This window comes from Anser cygnoides, chromosome 20 (assembly GCF_040182565.1).
Source record: "Anser cygnoides isolate HZ-2024a breed goose chromosome 20, Taihu_goose_T2T_genome, whole genome shotgun sequence".
NCBI lineage: Eukaryota > Metazoa > Chordata > Aves > Anseriformes > Anatidae > Anser > Anser cygnoides.
The window spans coordinates 9,621,529-9,639,367 of NC_089892.1; the positions used below are offsets into that span (position 1 = coordinate 9,621,529).

General features: G+C 56.4%; 1 protein-coding gene across 3 annotated transcripts in view; it reads right to left on the reverse strand.

Annotated features, from left to right (window-relative positions):
• LOC106037043 (collagen alpha-1(II) chain) overlaps positions 1-17,839 on the reverse strand; it is a 75,705-nt gene that overhangs the window by 19,787 nt on the left and 38,079 nt on the right. For 2 of the 3 annotated variants that reach the window (XM_066980749.1, XM_066980751.1), the window contains exons 7-19: positions 12,893-13,169; positions 12,473-12,813; positions 9,591-9,635; positions 8,753-8,872; positions 5,476-5,514; positions 5,299-5,352; positions 4,592-4,645; positions 1,957-2,064; positions 1,813-1,866; positions 1,042-1,095; positions 879-923; positions 543-596; positions 91-135 (exon numbers count right to left, since the gene is read on the reverse strand). In XM_066980749.1, coding sequence (XP_066836850.1) covers positions 91-135; positions 543-596; positions 879-923; positions 1,042-1,095; positions 1,813-1,866; positions 1,957-2,064; positions 4,592-4,645; positions 5,299-5,352; positions 5,476-5,514; positions 8,753-8,872; positions 9,591-9,635; positions 12,473-12,813; positions 12,893-13,169 — 1,290 coding nt within the window. The remainder of the gene's footprint in view (positions 1-90; positions 136-542; positions 597-878; positions 924-1,041; positions 1,096-1,812; positions 1,867-1,956; positions 2,065-4,591; positions 4,646-5,298; positions 5,353-5,475; positions 5,515-8,752; positions 8,873-9,590; positions 9,636-12,472; positions 12,814-12,892; positions 13,170-17,839) is intronic. The other variant, XM_066980750.1, reaches the window with a different exon arrangement.

Genomic DNA, 17,839 nt, shown 5'->3' on the forward strand with positions numbered 1-17,839 from the left:
TGAGCGATGCTCAGCCCTGGGGCTGTGGCACCAAGTGGGGGCCGCGGATGGAGCCCCCGCCACGGTGGGAACCACAAAGCTGTGACTTACCATGGGGCCGGCAGGGCCAGCAGCACCCGCTGGGCCACCTTCTCCCTGGAGCAGGAGGGAAACGATGCCTTTTTTTGCTTTGATTCTCTCCATTTAGATTTCACATCCCAAATTCCCCCTCCTCCTCTGCATCAAGCATCAGCCACTTGAGGACCCTTCTAGGTGACCTTTGCTTCCCCACTCCCTGCCATGAACCACTACCAAACCACTTCAATTTTCTTTTTAACCCCCCTGCAAACCCTTCCCGGGTGCCTCCCAAGGAATTGCCAGCAGCTCTGCTATCGGCACGGAAAAACCCAGGTGCTGCCAGGCCAGGATTCACCTCAGCTGCAGGTGGGCTCCCAAACCCAACCGTGGCGCAACGCGCTCTGCAAGGGCTCAGCTCTCTTTGTCAGGCTGCTGTGTGCCTCTTCTGGGGAAGCTGGGGGCCCAGAGAAAGCCAAACCCCTCACCTCCGGCCCTGCAGGGCCCTGGAAGCCCATCGCGCCCTTCAGACCCGACATCCCCTAGGACAGAAGGCAGAGCAGGGCGTTAGCGAGGTACCCACCCCGAGGTGATGGCTGCTTTTGTCACATCCCCTGCAGCAGGGCTGGGGGAGACACGGAGCCCCGAGGGCTTTGCCCAGAGCCAGGGGAGCACGTGCAAGATGGAGCCAAGGGCTGCCCAAATTGCATCTCCAAAGGAAAGGGATCGGTCATGGAAAGGGGAATGAGGATGGGTCGAGAGAGGGAAGGAGAAATCCTGACACAGCAAAGATTGGGATGCCCTGTGGTTCTGCACCAACTCACCGGAGCCCCAGCAGGACCCGGCGGGCCGCTTTCTCCTCTCACCCCCTGGAAAAGCCAAGAGACGTGCAGGGGAGCGTGACCCAGAGGCAGGAGCAGGACGGGGAAGGAGAGGTCCCTGCCCAGTCCAGGCAAGGCTGCAAAGGGCAGGGGCAGACCCCCTCACCTTCGCCCCCTTCTCTCCTTTCTCACCGACTGGTCCGGGGTCACCCAAGAAGCCCTGGAAGGGAACAACAAGGATGGATGAGGCACAAAGAGAGCATCAGGAACCAAAACACAGCTGCCGTGCCTGAAAGGAGCATCAGCGTGGTGCAGGGGATGGAGACCCTCGTACTAAGTGCCCCAGTCCCAGAAGAAAAAACAAATAGCCCTGGAGCCTGTCCCCAACATACTGCCACCTTGCTCCAGTGTCCCAGGTCAGCGTTGTGCCACGTTACGCAGCAGTGGCAGGGACAGGGCCATGCCCAGTGCCAGCACCCTGGAAGATGCCAGGTCCCCAGGCTGCCTGCAGAGGCTGTGAGGCATGAAAGGAAAAGCTCCATCAGCAGCCAAGTGCAGCGAGGTGGACCCCAGGGCAAAAGGTTTTCCGTCTGGATGGTGGAAGGATGCTCGGAGGGGCATGGAGTATGGGCCAGAAAAGATGTACGAAAAGGCACCTGGGGTTTGTGCTTCCAAAAAAAGAAAAAGAACCTGGGTTGAAATGACCAAGGGATCCCCGGACACCCTGACCTGATCGGACATTAGAGGTGCTCAGTGCCAAAATCCTTCGGGCACTCCCTTGGGTGAACTCACAGCCCAGGTATGGGACACAGGCACTGGGTGCTACTGGTGCAGTACCAGTCAAACCAGTAATGGAAAGGTGTTATCACTTGGAAAACATTCACAGCACGAGGTGCTGGGGATGGCGCAGACTCCCACCCATGCAGCACCACCTTACCTCTTCCCCCTTCTCGCCAGCCAGCCCCCGGTCCCCTCGGAAGCCCTGCAGGCCCTGCGGAGATGAAGGAAGGAGCAGAGCAGGCGCTGGGCAAGATCCCAGCCCCAGCTCCCCAGGGATTGCTGCCCTCTGCAACGTGCTCACCTGCTCTCCTGGCAGCCCTGACAGCCCGGGTTTGCCTCCAAGGCCTGGGGAGCCATCTGAACCAGGCTGCCCCGTGTGACCCGGCAAGCCCTGCAGCCCTGGCTCACCCTGCAGAGAAGAACCACACACAGGGAGTGAGCCCGGGCTGCCCCAATGCTGCCCACAATGAAACGCCAAAACTCCCTGCTGTTGTGAAATGGGTGGGCTGAACGCTGAGCTCTGCCTGGCTCTTGCCCCGACAGCAGTGCCTTCTAACCACCACGAACCCCCCAGGGACAGGGACACGGGGCAGGGCAGAGGCTGCACGTGCTGCAAGCTTCATCCTGCCAAACCTGAACTACAGGAGAGCCGCAGCCAGCACTGCAAGAAGCAAAGGAGGAGGCAGGGAATGAGCAATGCACTGGGAACAGGTCAAGCAAAAGCCCTCTGCATCTGCTTCCCAGCTCTGGGGCTTGCACTCAGAGCCGTCTCCGACCTTCCGCACATGCACGAGCCGCAGCAGAGCCCCGGTGCTGCTCACCGAGCCGAAGCCTCGGGGCAGCTTTTTGATTTTCCTCAGCTCCCTGGCAATTCTGAATTAGGAAATGATAAAGATCAATCTGGAACAAGCAGAAGTCATTTCCCTTCCAATTGCTTTGTTCGGATTTCCTGAGAAGTCTGGAACATTTTGTCACCCCCAAAACCAGGCTTTGTTTGTGTCTGGAAAGTCAGGGTTCAAGGGAAGCGCAGAGCAACACAGCTGCTTCAGTTACTTTTCAAGGGAAGAATCTGGTTTGGAAAACACAGAAGCTTGTCTGGGGGAGGTTTTCTTTTCCAGATCCTTTCCTAGTGATCCCCTCGCTCCCCACAGACCTCCACACGTGCAGCCACCCACACCATGCTTCAGCAGTGCCTGCTCACAATCGGGGCACACAACCCAAAGGAACGCCATTTTGTCCCATTCCGCTTCAAGTCCCCACTTCTGGGATTTGGGGAATATTTGCTGTTATTTGTGATTTGGTCTGTGATGGGCGAACCTGAGCAGAGATCCCAAAAGCAAAACAGACCACGGGTAAATGCACCCTGAGCTGGGCTTTGGTGCCTGATGTGGACGTGAAATCTCTCCTCCTCCTCCTGCTGCAATCACACCTTCGTCACCAGGGTCCTCTAAGCAAAGCAGAGCAAGGACAGATCCCTCTATGAGCGGTGCTTCGGATTTCTTTGTGCATCGGGCAGCAGCATCCACGCCACCAGACATGGGGACGAGGGATGAGGCACAGGCAGTGCCCAGCAGGGATCTGCCATAGCATGAATGGGCATCACAGCCTTTTGGGGCAAGTTCTAGCAGGACCACGGCACCTTGCCCAAAGTGGTCACCAAACCCACCCTGAACCGCTTGGGATGAGCTGAACAGACATCAGGCTCGCAGCTGGATGGGAAAAACGGTCCTGTCCATCTGTGCTCCCCCTGCAGATCCTGCTCACGTGAAGGCAGGGAATGATTTTGGCACCTTCTGGTTAAGCCCCGCCGACCGACTCCAGTGTTTACACTCAACTGACTTAACGCAGCCCGTGAAGCCTTCCAGATGCTGGCAGCTGGTAGCACGCCATCCCCACGTGCATCCCTGCTGCGAGGGAGTGGGGCCAGGTAGAGGCCACGTTGCTGCAGGGTATGTGATGGGGAGCGGATTTACTCCGGCACTCAGCGCCCTGCAGCGTAGCTCTGAACCTTGCTCAAGATTTCACCTCTAAACTTCACCGTGGGCTTTTGGGATTGAGAAGATCCAACACAGGTGGTAGGACCTGGCCCACATCCTGGTTGTCAGCCTGTAAAGTCCTCCTTTAGACGGCAGGGAGAAAGGAAGGTCTCTGCGGGAGAGAGCCGAGGGGACCAGGGGACCGGCCTGAGGGTGCTGGGGAGGGACGGGGGCGCTGGAGGGCTGAGGGAAGAAAACCGCTGGGCTGAGCGGTGAGGAGCAGCAGCAAAGGGCACTGCTCATCCCCTGCAGCAACCAGGACAGAGACCACGAGAACCAGAGGTGCCAGGGGACGCCTACAGACCAGCTCCCCTGAGGTAGTATCAGGCTTGGGGTGTGCCAGCTCATCCTGCGGGAGCTGGGCACCACCGAGCACTGGTGGGGAGCCAGTGGAAACCTCCAGCAGTGCAGGGAGATTGGGTTACCCGCTCTCATCTCCTTTTATCCACGGGGCGTTGAAACCCCAGAGCTGTGCTCACTCATCCCTGGGCAGGCAACGGGGTCCCAGGTTCCCACTATGCAGCGGTGCCCTTCTGCCAGCACGGCCAGAGCTGAAGGCTCACACGTCCCATCAGCCGCAGGGAACTGGGGGGATATTTTTCAGGAGGTGACAAAGGGACAGTGCACGCTGGTCCTGCAGAGGGGACCGGGGCTGCTTCTCACACGACCCTTCAGGTCACGCACACATCTCTTTGCAGAGGTCCCAAGCCAGCAGCAAACCTTATTTTTAGGATTCCCCTCCACACAGTGCTCCAAGCCTTGGTGCCCCAGGAAAGGCCCGGCTACCAAGGATCTCACTGAGGGCACGTTCAACCTCTCTGAACAGAACAACCTCTCTATCCCACACCCCTTATACCAGCCCGCACCCCTGCCAGCAGCCCCCGAGCCCCAGGCACTCACCGTGTACCCCCGCTGGCCTTTCTCGCCCGGCTCCCCTGGCTCTCCCGATGGCCCCTGCACACAAACAGGCAGCGAGTCAGCAAACGCTGGCCACGCTCCCCCCTGGTCATGTTGCAGAATCCACCGTGCTGAAAGATGCCAGGGCCTCGCGGATACAGTTACAGGGAGAACAAAGAACAATGCACAAAAGCAGCCTTGGGATTCACATCCAAGGATGGATCTGCACCCAAGCGCCCTGCGGCTGCACCAGGGCTCGCTCACACCTCAGCACCCTGCCCGTGTTCACTGCTCTGATACCCGCGGGAGGCTGGGATGCACGTAGTGTGGTGGAAGCACGGGGCACGCAGACCCACCACCCTCTGCAAGCATCCCACGAGCTGCTCCTTGGGTTGTTCTCATGCTTTTCTGAATGACTTTATGCTGTCCTTACCCAAACATGTGGGCGCACACAGGAGCAGCATCGGGAACCCAGTCCCCAGTGAGAGGGGCTGCTGGAGGGAGGAGCAGGGGCAGGGAGCGGGGACATCGAACGCCACCTGCCCATGGGTGGCCCACAGACAAGAAAACCACGAGGCCTCTTCGAAAACCAACCCCAAGACCTTGAGTTACAGCTGATTTTGGGGGAGCCCAGGATTGCCCAGGGGCTGGGACATGAACTCAAATTGTCCGTGGGAAGGCAGGAGCAGCCTGGAGGTGGCCACGCTTACCGGCACTCCTGCTTTCCCTGGGTGTCCTGGAGGGCCGGGGGCTCCGGGTTTCCTCTGGATGAAAGAGAAAGAAACATTGGCAGAGCAGATCTCACTGCCAAGGAGCTTGGAAAGAGGAAAACTCAGCTGGCCATGCAGAGGGAAAACCAAACCACAGAACTTTGCAGCGGTACTCACCGGCCAGCCTGCGTGCAGAAGCTGGTAAAATGGTGATTGCTGAAAAGGGAATGGGAAAAAAACGTGAAAAAATCCTCCCCAAATCCCTGGTCTCTTTCTGCTGGTTTCAAAGTCTTTTGGGAACAGGCAGCAACGAACCATTCCTCTGGATGGCTTATTTTTTACAGTACGTGTATGCGAGTCATGGGAGAAGGCTGAATCAGCACACCACGAGGTGCAGGACATGAGGAACTGCTGGCCTCACTAGCAAGTTGAGATGACAGAGAGCCCACGTCTTCAGGCGTGGGGGGACCAAGCAGCCAGGTCACCTCTGCTGCTAAACAGAGCTTGGAGAAAGTTATGAAAACTGTTGTCTTTAGCCCAGGTTGAACTAAAGCAGATGTCGTGACACGTGGGTTGGCTGGGTCGGAAACCTCACCCCCAGCAGCCCCAGAAGGCAGAGATGCTGAGCTTCCCCTCACAGCCAAACACATTGCACACTTCCAGCTTTCAGAGGACCACCAAGGGACAAGCAAACACCCGAAAGCCACAGGATGGGCTAATCCCACCTGGCCACAGCTAGCCCCACAGTGCTCCTAACCAGCATAAGGCTCCTGAACACTTCACGGCACAGCCTCCTCTGCATGCTCCCAGGTTCTGGGAGACGACCAGCAAACAAAGCAGAATGTATTGAAGGCAACCAGCCAGCCTCCTTTTCTCCCAGCATCATGAACCACAGACATTCAGAACGCAAATCCCATCTCTCCTATTCCTCCTCCTCGCTCCACGGCAAGGTCAGACACAAGGTTCAGGCAGCTCCTCCAAATCCTGGATTGCATAAAATGCTAAAAAAAAACCCAAACCCTGCCTTGTTCCCCACCAAGCAGCTGGAGGGGCCGGGTTCCCACGTGCTCAGGTTTTACCCAGCACCAGCCTCAGGGGCTCAGGGAACCCCCCCTGAAATTCACCCTCCGATACCGGAGGAGAGAGATGGGAAAGCCAAGGCACTCATTACTGAACATAAACACAGACCTTTCAACATGTGGAAATATTTCTAATAACGAGCGGGGCTCTCGGGGCAGATGATGGATGAAGGCATTTAACGAGCTCTAATGCTGCACCAGGCATCTCGGCTGCTTTCAAGTTGGTCCCGAGCTGATTAACGCGAGCAGCCCCCGCCAGGCTGCGGCCCCCTTGCTCAGCCACTTCTCATTTCCCCCAAAAAGCTGCTCAGGACAGCTTTCGGGGGGCTGGAGCACAGCCAGTGCTATTGCCTTGTCTTGTGAATCGGTGAACTCGGGTTCACTCGGGACAGGATATTATTTCATTAGGCTTCAAAAAAAATAAAAATCCAACCTTTTGGGAAAAAAGAAATCCCACAAGAGGTGAACTCGTGCTTCAGAGCAGCAGGCACCAAGGAGAGGAATGAATGTTCTTCTGCAATTTAAGCAGGAAACTGCCCAAACTTTGCCTCCAGCAGCTCTGACGAGTGGTGTGATGGACACTGGGACGGTGTGGGGACCGGGATAGGACTGGTCACGGTGTGGGACTCATCCTGCAAGGCTCCAGCCCCATTCCAGGGCCGGGAAAGCCTGCAGTGAGCAGGTCTGCCCACACCCCTGGGCTTCTCCTCCTGCCGTATTTCTTTTTGCTCTGGAGTTACCAGCCCTCGCTCCCCAGCCTGACCTCCTCACCTAGAGCAGCACCAGGGCAGGAGAATGTGGATGTCAAACAGGTCTGGCTCGACAGGAGCGAGCTGTCTCCCCGCAGCCAGCTCTTACACCCTGCAGCATTACAGACCTCCTGTCCTATGGTGGGGCCCGCGGCACACCGGTCTGTGCCATGCCTGTGGGCAGACCCCGGCCACGGGGTGATAGCCCTGCCTCAATGAGCCCCCAGGACAGCGTGTGCTGGAGCAGCCAGAGAACTTCCAAGGGGCTCGGTGGACGGACCCGAAGGGAACATCGCTGCTCCCATCCAGCATGAAGAATGCTTTTGATCCTTGGCGGGTGCTGAATAGCACAGGCTGCCTTGCTTGTAATCCCTGCTTCCCTCTCATCTCCTGCCAGGCACCTGCTGGCAGGGGCAGCACCAAGAGATGGGTGCAGCAGGAAAACCATCGCCCCAAGCGGGCTCTCCCCCAGCATCTCCCCCCTGCCCTGCAGCAGGAGGATGGGGTCCCGGCACCTGCCAGGCCATGCAGGGGTCTGGGGGGTTGGTGTCAGGGCACAGCAGGGCAGGGTTGAGCCTGACCCCCTGGGGCTTTTGGGCGAGACCAGAGATGTTTCAGAGGAGTAAATACAAGGGAGGTCGCCTGCACTGCATCCATGTACGTGCTGCCAGCACTAGAGGCACTTAGAGAGGGATGCCGTTACCCTCTGCACAAATGCAGAGCTGCAGATAAGAAGTTGAATCTCTTTGCCCATGGTCTCTGAAGCTTTCAGGAGCTGGAGATCCAAGCCTGGCTTTCAGAGCAGCCCATCGCCCCGGCCCACACCAGCTCCCCCAGTGCCACTGGGCAGGTTGCAGAGACAACACGGGGACATCACACACACACAGCGCAGAGCATCCCTGCACCAGGGAGCTCGAGCCCAGGCTTTTGGAGTGCCTACAGCAGCCAGAAACCCAGCACCTTCAGCTGCTGCCCTGCCAGGCTGAGGCAAGGCTCTCCAGGGCTTGAGATCCAGCTTAATGCCAGCAGGCACTCTGCCAGGGGGAACCTGGATGAGGCCACCTGGGTCTCTGCAGCGGTCGCTCCCACACAGAGGTAGGAGCAAGAGCCCCCTTTTTCCTTTCCTCCCCTCCAGCCACTGGGTTTAGGAATAAATTAACAAGCTGTTTCCATTAACAAGGACAGCAATGATTTCTTACAGTGGTAACATCACGAGGCGTGTGGTGGGGTGCCCAGGCCGAGCAGAACCAAGCAGAACCGAACCCCTCATGCTCGGTGCTTGCAGCCACCAACGCTGCTGAGCAGCCCTGTTCCCCTCCCAGCAACATCTCACCCCAGCAAGGAGCCTGTTGGCAACAAACACCACAAGCCAAAGCCAAATGGCGAGCATCTACTCTCCTTGCATCCACCCTCTCCTCCCATGTCTCCATCGTGACAGCCTCCCCTGCCCCTGCTCCTCCCTGCTGGCCAGGAGAAGATGGAAAGGAACACCTTTGGAAGTGTTAAATAGAAAAAAAAAAAAAAAAGGAAACGGATAGGAATCCCAGTGCGCATCCTGAAGCCCTCCTCCCAGCCCCGTGGGGCACAGAGCTGGTACCCCGGGTGCGCGTGGGGCTCCCGACTCACGGTGAAGGTCAGCCAGTCCTCCCGGGAGTTCCTCCAGAGGATGATGGTGGGGACGCCGGGGATGCCCATGGGACCCGGGTCCCCTGGGGGTCCCGTCTGCCCCATGGCTCCAGGGTATCCCTAGGAAGAGAGAGGCAGCTCCTTAACAGCAGCGTGGGGTTTTAACGCTCGTCACAGGCTGGAGACAGGTCCTGGCCAGGCCAGAAGCACTCTCACCATGTCACCAATGGGGAAGTGGAGACAGAGATGTTAGTGTGAGCTGTGATGTCCCCAGCAGCCCTGCTGGGGGCTGCAGCAACGCCCTTAACAGCCCCATGCCTGTGCGCTGCAGGAGAGCAGTAGGGCACAGCGAGGGGAACACACCAACTCTAACCCACAGCATGTCGGTGCACTGACTGCAGCAGCCCCAGGGTGTCCCTTCCTCCAGCAGGCAAACTTAACCCTCTCTCCGTGATTTAAGCAGGGTCCTGCTACTTTCACCACCGAAAGGTGGAAAAGGTGCTGCAGGACCAGCACCCATGGGGCTGGCCACCGCGGTGCATGGGGTCAGATGGGCTGGTGGGTGCAGCATGGGACTGGACTTTGGGACATGGCAGCATCCCTCCAGGTGACCTGAGCTGGAGCAGCTTCACGGGCTTCAAATACCCAGCTAAAATAGTTTTCTCCTCCTCCAAACGCACTTAAGGGGCCACCAGGCTGCAGCATCAGATACTCACTTGGCTATTCTGATCAAAAAAAAACAAACATACAAGCAAGCTGCAAACCCCAACCATCAGGGGTATTTTCCCTGGACCCTCGGCCACATCTCGAGGCTTTATGCGTTTTCCCAGATGCTCACCTTGTCTCCTTTGGGCCCCACCAGCCCGCGTCTCCCAGGGCACCCCTGCAAGGCAAAGGAGCAGAGCTGTGTCACCCGACTCTGCTGGCTTCCCCAGCCCAGGGAAGCGAGAAGGGATTCAGCCTCCAGCTGAGAGCAAACCAAGAGCACCGAGTGCCCCAAACCCAGCCCCGAGAGCTGATGGGGTGGGAGTTGCATCCCACTTGGTGCTGCCCTGGCACCAGGATGCAGCTCTAGGCCAAGAGGAGCCAAGCGCTCCTGCTGCATCCATCACACAACCGACCCTGAGCACATCTCCTGACACCTGGTGAGGAAAGGCAGAACGTTAGGGGGAAAAAAAAGGAGAAATGGAAAGCTGGACCGTGGCCATGGACTCGAACAGTAGTTTGGGGGAGGATGCAAACATCTGCAGCTTTTAACTTGTAGATTTGATCTGCCTTCTCTCTAAACAAACGTGTGCTTGTTGGCCAAGTGATGACCCCACTTGAGGGCTTACCAGAGCATCTGTCCGGACAGAAATGAAGCCAGCTGGGGGATCCCAGCTTTTCCTGATGAAAGGAACGTACGTGGGAGATGTGCGCGGAGCCAGGCACCGCTGCAGCGCAGCATCTGCTGCAGAACTGCGGCTCTGGTGGCCTCGGCGACAGCCAGCCTCTGCCCTCTGCTTGCAAACTGCCTGCCCGAGCCCTGCAGCCTGAGATTGGAGGCACCAAATTGCACTGGGAGGCACAGATATGGCCTCGCACCCACCACAGCCCCGGCTGTGTATCCAGAAGAAGCTTTGGCACCAAGGAACATGTCACCAAAGGGATGTTCATCACCTGCTGTGCCCAGACCCGAACCAAAGGGCCAGATCATGTCAGGAGACAAACAGAAATTGATCCAAAAGATCTCTCCCAGAAGGGAGCTCTGTGAACTGCACAGCACCACCGTGACCCCCTTCCTGCGGGGTGTCCCCACAGCAGGGACCGCGTGTGCCCCAGCCACGGGGGCTCCTCCAAGCAGAGCACAGGGACTCTGCTCTTGCCCACCATGCAAGCTCATGCCCCTAGCAGGATTCGGTTTAAGCCTACAAAGAGCAAATATGTCTCTGCTCCCAACCAGCCAGAGCTAAGTGACAGAAACAAAAAAAAAAAGGAAAAAAAAAAGTGGCACATGGCTGAGAAAAGCCAAGCAGCTTTTGAATGCTGGCAGCGAAACCACAGCAAGGAGGATTAGCGAGATCATAAACATCAGCAGCTCGGAAAGCAATAACCACTTTCTGCTCCTCGCTGTGTTTGGTTCCCCTCAGAGCTCTGGTGCCTTCGCAGAGGGCAATGGCTGTGATGGGAACCGGGGCCATGGTCCACGGGGTCTGTAAGTGTCCTCACTGGGGTTTGGGCATGAACAGGAGGTGGCAGGGCGCTGGACAAGCCTCCATCCACACCTCCCTACCAGAACAGGTACTGAAAATCGTTCTGCAAACATGTGAAAACTTCTGAGGGCGGCAAACCAGACATACATGAACCTGCACCTCCAGACTCCAGAAAGCAATAGCACCAGTTTCCCCCAAAACACACTGATTTCCCTGAGGGACACTGCCAAGGACAAGAAAAATCCCCATGAGCAAAAACGTTCATGCTAAAACTCATTGTTTCCAAGCTTTTCCTCTAGAAAAATCAGGAGACAGCACCCGCAGACACCCGCCCTGCTTCACACCACGTTCCTGGAGGCAAGGATGCCCAAGGTGACCCAGCAGAAGGGGGTGCTCCAAGGCCAGCACACAGCACCACCAAAACCAGCAGCAGAGCAAGGCCATGCTTCCAAAGGAAAAAACCTTAAATTCTGTGCACGAGCCGCATTTTCACACCCTGATACACCCACTGCGTCCTCGCTGGCATCGCCACACGGTGACAAAGGACAGCAGCAAGAGGTGCGGGGGCAGAGGCCACCTCCCTGCCTGAGCCCAGCAGCTCAGAAGCCCTTCAAGCTGCTCCAAATCCTGATCCAAGCCACCATCAAAACACATCTCAATGCTTCCTATGGGGGGGGGAAAGCAATTCCCTGCTGCCTCAGCCTCCTCCTGCCAGGCCACTGCTGGGCTGTCAGCCCCCGGGATGCTTCTGTGGCTCCTGCGATGTTTCCTTCAGCATCTGCTCCTTTTGCCGCTTTATTTTATTTCCACAAGCAATAGCTGCAGGAACAAGGAGCTGGCTTGAAAGGGAAGCTAGCAGTCCTAAATTTAGCCGGTGTCCTACAATGCCTGGCACACCGATGACAAATTTAGGGCCAGTGCACCGAACGCACCGTATGGACAGATGGCCCTGCACAGAGACCGGCCCCAAGGTCCCCAAACCCAAAATCCAGCCAGGGCAGCCCCGTGCCCGACGTTCCCACATGTACAGGGTAGGAGAAGATGATGCCTGTGGTTGCCTTCAGCTGTGCAACAGGGTGAATAAAATGCAGTTTTCTGCTTAAGAAAGCCTAGCCAAGTGAAGGCTGACAACTCCTCTAAAGACCTAGCTACTCTAAATTTACTATTTCTAAATTTTCCCTTCTTTTCTCATCCACTACACAATGAATGAGAACCACGATTCACTAACAACTTGAAAAACCAATAAAGCCTTGTAACCCTGGGTTAATTCAATGCTTTGAATTTTGGGTGTGACAGTGGTGGAAAAGCAAAGGACAGCGATGCCAGCAGGGGCCCGCTGTGGGGACAGGGGCTGGAGGTGATGGCTTCGACTTCGGGCAGCGTAAAAACAAAGCCAACAGCACTGTTAAATGACTTGAGACCATGTCTAGGGCAGGGGACACAAGGAAATGGTCTTCTCCATCTGCCTGTGAAGCTGCCACCTGCCTCCACCACCCACCCATCCCTCCCCCTCACCTCTACCACTCACCGGCAGCCCTGGTGGCCCCGGTGGCCCCGGGGGTCCTGGCTTCATGCGAGCCCCCTGCCTGCGTGCCGCCGGCGAGATGGGGTACCCCAGGGTGGTGGGAGGGTGCTCCGGGTCACCTGCAGCCATCCCCATCCCTGGGGGACCTTTGGGTGCAGCCGCCTGACGTGCCGATGGGGACAGCTTGGGGACAGCGTTGGGCGCGATGGCATGGCCGGGTTTGGTGGGTGGGAGGCGGCGCTGGGCACCCGCAGCACCCTTCTGCTTCTCCATGGTGATGTTCTCCTGCTGGGGGTCGGCGGCGTGCTCCTTCTGGGCTGCTCGCTGCGTTTTGGCTGGTGGCTCTGGGGGGATAAAGCACCGTCAGGTGTGGGGCACTGCGCCTGAGCTCAGGAGAAAGGGAGGAAAGTGAAACAGACTCACTGGAGTTACCAGTGACCTGTGGTCCGCTCCTGCCGAGCCCTGGCCTGCCAGGGCCGGTGATTTTATTGTAGGTGGAGTTCAACAGCTCAAAGCCTTCATCCTCAATAGAACGGATTCCCTCCTCCTCCTCCTCGTCTTCCTCCTCGGCCGATGGCATCTCATCAGCAGAGAGCGAAGGCAGGGTGCTCCCATCCGGCTGGAGGTTAAGGGTCTCCTCGGTGTCCTCCCATGCCCGTGGCGGCCCCGAGGTCCAATCTGAATTGGAGAACCTCCAATCCTGAAAAGGAAAAATAATGAAATCTGAAGTTTTCTCTTTTTTTTTAAGCCAGAAGCTTGTTTCGTTGGGGCTCCGGAGGCCACCACTGCTCTGATGCCCTGTCCCGGTCCAAAGTGCACCCACAAGCCCCTTTCAGCACCAACATGGAGCAGGAGTTGAATGGGCTCCAGGCAGCTCCCCAGCCTTGGGAGAGCTTGTCAGTGCCAGGCGGGTTAGTTCAGCCACCTGAGTTCAACGACATTTAATTTACCACAGTGGTTTGCAAGGGATTTGCCTTGCCTTCAGCTGCCCCACCAAGGGTCACTTTAGAACAGCGCAGGGCACGATGCCTCCCTCCGCCCTACAGCCCCAGCAGAGCCCAGGCACCAACCACGGATGGAGAAAAACGACAATGTTGATAGAAACATCCACAAACAAAAGTTGTGAATGCGGAAAAGGAGATAAGGAAATAAGCATTACAGTGCCAACCCACACCTGCAGCACACTTCGGTTTTACATCCACCACCGATGTCAGTGTCACAGGATGGACTCGTACCCCAGGTCCCGAAGGACCTGATGCTCCTTGGTAATAGCATTGTTCCCAGCAGCCCCCCACGCCTCCCAGTGCCCGCTCAGAGCTTGCCCTGCGGGGCTGGGCAGCCCAGTGCCAGGCAGCCACCGGAGCCCATGGGACCGTGGCTGGGGGCTCCTTGGGGCTGGTGCAACGCAGCTGACGAACAGAGTCTGGGAGAAGTCACTAGAGGGAGATGCAGGCCCGTGAGTGCCTCGCTGGGCTGTGGGAGGGGAGCAAGTACAAGGAGACACCAAGCATCCTTCCCAGCGCGCCTTCTTTTGACTGAACCCATTTTTTGGCCTTGATCCTGCTCGGTTGCAAACCCGTCCTGGTGCTCCCAAGCCCCCCCAGCAGCAATCCCACTGCCAGAGGTTCTGCAGGTGAGGCCCCAGTGACACAGGTGGCTCTGGCCAAACCCGCTTCTGGAGAGCCCTGGAGGCAGAGGAGCTCAACAGGCAGCAGCATTTTCCAAACAGCTGAACGCTTTGCGTTCAGGTGTGAGAACAACAACCGGGAGGAATCCACCCCAGGTCACCTCCATCCCACGTTACCTGAGCCCAACCGCTGCAGCTGCAACTGAGCGGGGCTTCGGGCCAGCCCTTGACCCCAGTGCTCACCCAGAGACAATATTCTTCTGACCCAAGATGTTATCTAAGTACAGGGATTTGGGGGAGCACAGGAATATTTCCACCTTCAGTTTCAAGGTCCTGAGGATGCAGAGCTGGGTTCTGCGCTGCCTGCTCAGACACACACACCACGTACTGAAGGTCTGACTAAGCCCCGCACTTCAGAGCCACCCACGTCACACTTCTGCTTCAACCAGAGCCAGGAATAACACCACGAGGTGCAATCCAGCCTCCCCCACTGACTCAGAGGCAGCAAGCTCACATTTTGGTGCCCGACACCCATCTAACCCCTCCAGTCTTGTGCGCAGCCCCCACACAACAAAGCTGGTGGTGCTGGGGTGAGGCAGAAACCCCCAGCTCGAGCAAAACTTCCCTCATGCTCAGTCCTGGAGCTGCTGAAGGCAGCCTGACGTCCCTGGCATCCACACAACCACGTGCTCAGCAAAGCCAGGCAGTGGCAAAAGCCTGATTACAAAGAGAAGCTGCCAAAAGGCAGATGACAAAGGGGAGAGCTTCGTTCAGAAATGATGTGGCCGTGCTCTGAGTATACACCACAGATTTTTCTTTTTTTTTTTTTTAAATTTTTAAAGCCATCGATGATTTGGATTTAAATGCAAAGAAGAGGAAGAGCTGGGGGAAGCAAAACACATCACATTCCCACGCTCTAGACCTCCCTGCTCCATGAACCCCATAAAGTAGCACAGCACTGGGGTGCTGGCAGGGAGCAGCACCCAGTCACCGGCAACGTGGTAAGAAGGTAAGACCCAAGCCCCAAGGAAATCACAGAGCTCTGCTCTTAAATCACTTGGCCATTGTTTTGAACCCCGAAACTGCTGTGATAGGAGTAGAAATGGTGAAGCACACGAGGACATCTGCTCTACCCACTGTGATGTTGGCTCTCCAGCCAGCCACGGCCGTGTGAGCTCCCAGGAGGATGAGGCAGGGGCCATCAGTGCTTCTACACCGCACGTTATCAGCCGTACACCTTCCTCCTCCTAGCACGTGGGGTCAAGGTGGAGCAGAGCTGGGAGACCAGAGCTGGGGAAGGCACAGACATGCCCTCCCTCTGATGGACTTTCTCCCCGTATCTCCATTTCGCAGCCTCTCCGCCCACAGCACAGCAATTCCTCTCCTTTCTCCATCCCCCAGTGACCTCCAAGGAGGCAGAGCCCCAGGCATCCGCCCCCCACCACACAGCACCCCCGAGACCCAGCCCCCTCCTGGATGCTCCCCCAGAGCAGCAGCACCCCAGGCAGCCTGCTCTGGGCACAGGGGGCTGCCGGCCCCCTCTGCAGCCGTCCTTACACCAAGCTCGAGGTGTCGCTCCCCTGGGGGTCCCTCCAGGGGGCTCAGAAGCAGCACTCCCACCCACCTTCAGGAGGCTACCGAGGGGACATCATTAAACAGGGCTTTTAATTAAAACTACACCAAGGAGGCACATCCGTGCCGGATGACTGCTTCCTTGCTGCTCCTCACCTGTAGCTCTGCTTTCTCCAGCAGTGGGGCACCTCTCCCCATGGGCCACATCCTTCCCAGGGCTGGGGGCTACGGTCCTGAGCTCAAAGCCCACCTCAGCTGCCCTTGGCTCTGCCCACAAACCTCTCATCAGACCCACAGAGCTCAGGCTTGGCTTAGGTACCGCTGCTGGCTTTCTTGAGTCACCATCCCTGGAGGTCTTTAAGAGACGTTTAGATGTTGAACTTAGTGATATGGTTTAGTGGAGGACTGGTTAGTGTTAGGTCAGAGGTTGGACTGGGTGATCTTGGAGGTCTCTTCTAAACCTAGACAATTCTGTGATTCCCATCACCCAGCTCCTAGAGCCTGACCTGGAGTTCCTTGGTAGGAACGATTAGCATCTTAGAGTATTAACATGCTATAATTAGCAGCCATTAGCTCACTTTCCCCCCAAATAATGCAATTTACAGCCCACACAGTTTGTTAGCAAACCACAGAAAAATTGGGGTCAGCTCCATGCACGCTCCAACATCTGCGCGGCAAATATTTAATGCTATTTGTAAACCTCCACCTCCAGCACCTGGCAACCTGAAGAGGAGCATCTGAAATAGGAAAGGGAATAAAAACTCATCCTGAGGGATGAAAGAGGCTCGGAGGAGCGGTGGCACCAGGCATCAGAGGCTTCTCCACGAGCCTCTTCCTGCAGCCAGGCACGGTAATTAAACCCACGGTCTCTGCAATCACAGCTGCATGATTCAATTTGGGGTTTGGCATGTAGTAAATCCGAGGAGAAATGAGAGCTGGTGGGGGCTGGGGACTTGGCCTCTAGGTTCACATTAAAATAGTTTCAGAAATTGACTCATTCCTGGTTAGATTTGGGTTTGGCTCTTTTGTAGTTGGGGGCGCAGAGGAATTCTTTGGTCTTCCCCAGAGAAAATTTCTCTTATTTTTAACTGAACTTCTCATTAATGGACAGAGCTGCGGCAATGCAGGACACTGCGGGAGGGCTCTGCAAGCTGGAAGGGAAAATGTTTCAGTCCTGAGGGGGCAAAACGCAGTGCTGAAACCTGCCCCGGGCTGCAGCCTGGGTACCGACCTGCTGCGAGCTCCTACCTCCTGCAGCACCCAGCTTCACAGAGGTGCAAGAAACTTGGCCAAGGGCAGTTTTTCATTTCATTTAAGCAGGAACTGACAGCTGTTTTTGGAAAAATAATGGGGCCTTTTGCTTCCCAGGTCCCTCCTTGGGGTCACAGACATCGTCTCCATCTCCCAGCCCAAACCCCAGCTGAGCCCATTGAGCATCCACCAAGATGCAGGGGGCAAAAAAAACCATTTGCTTCACCCCCTAGGCAGATGTCCCCAGACTGTCCACACCAGAAACAGTGTGTGCTTTCAACAGCTGCCTGAAGGGATGATAAAACCGGGTCTCTGTTGACTGCCCTGACATCATCATCTACCCTACAAAAAAAAAAAAAAAAGCCACAGCAGTTTCTGTGTGAGCTGAAGTGAGAAAGAATTGATTTTTTTGTTTTCTTCTGAAAAATGAAATCGTGCAGTATTGCAGTTTTAATGTTAGGTCTGTTGCTTTGGGAGGGTTTTCTGATTACAGTTTTGAAATACAACTGTAATGGTGAAAATTAAAGTAGTTCACGAGACCCCCATTCCTCCCCCTCACCAAGAATTATCATTTTTAATTCAATTGGAAAGTATCTTTAAAATAAAATTTGCAATAAATGAAACCATGATACCGAAACGTGTCAGCTACAGCCGCTTCCAAGAGAACTTTACACTTCATCCTGTATGTCTTACAGAGAGGGCAGCCAAGAGAGACAGCAGCACCTCTGCTTCGTGCTGCCGTGCGAGGATGGGATGGTTACGAGGATGGGATGGTTACGAGGATGGGGTGTTTAAGCCCACAAAACACACGGACATCAGCAGCCAGAAACCCTTTGACAGGCAGAGGACAGAGGAAGGTTGAGCTTAAAGAGATGCTGAGATCCCAACCTCGCTAATACGCCACAAAACCCTGGATCTAA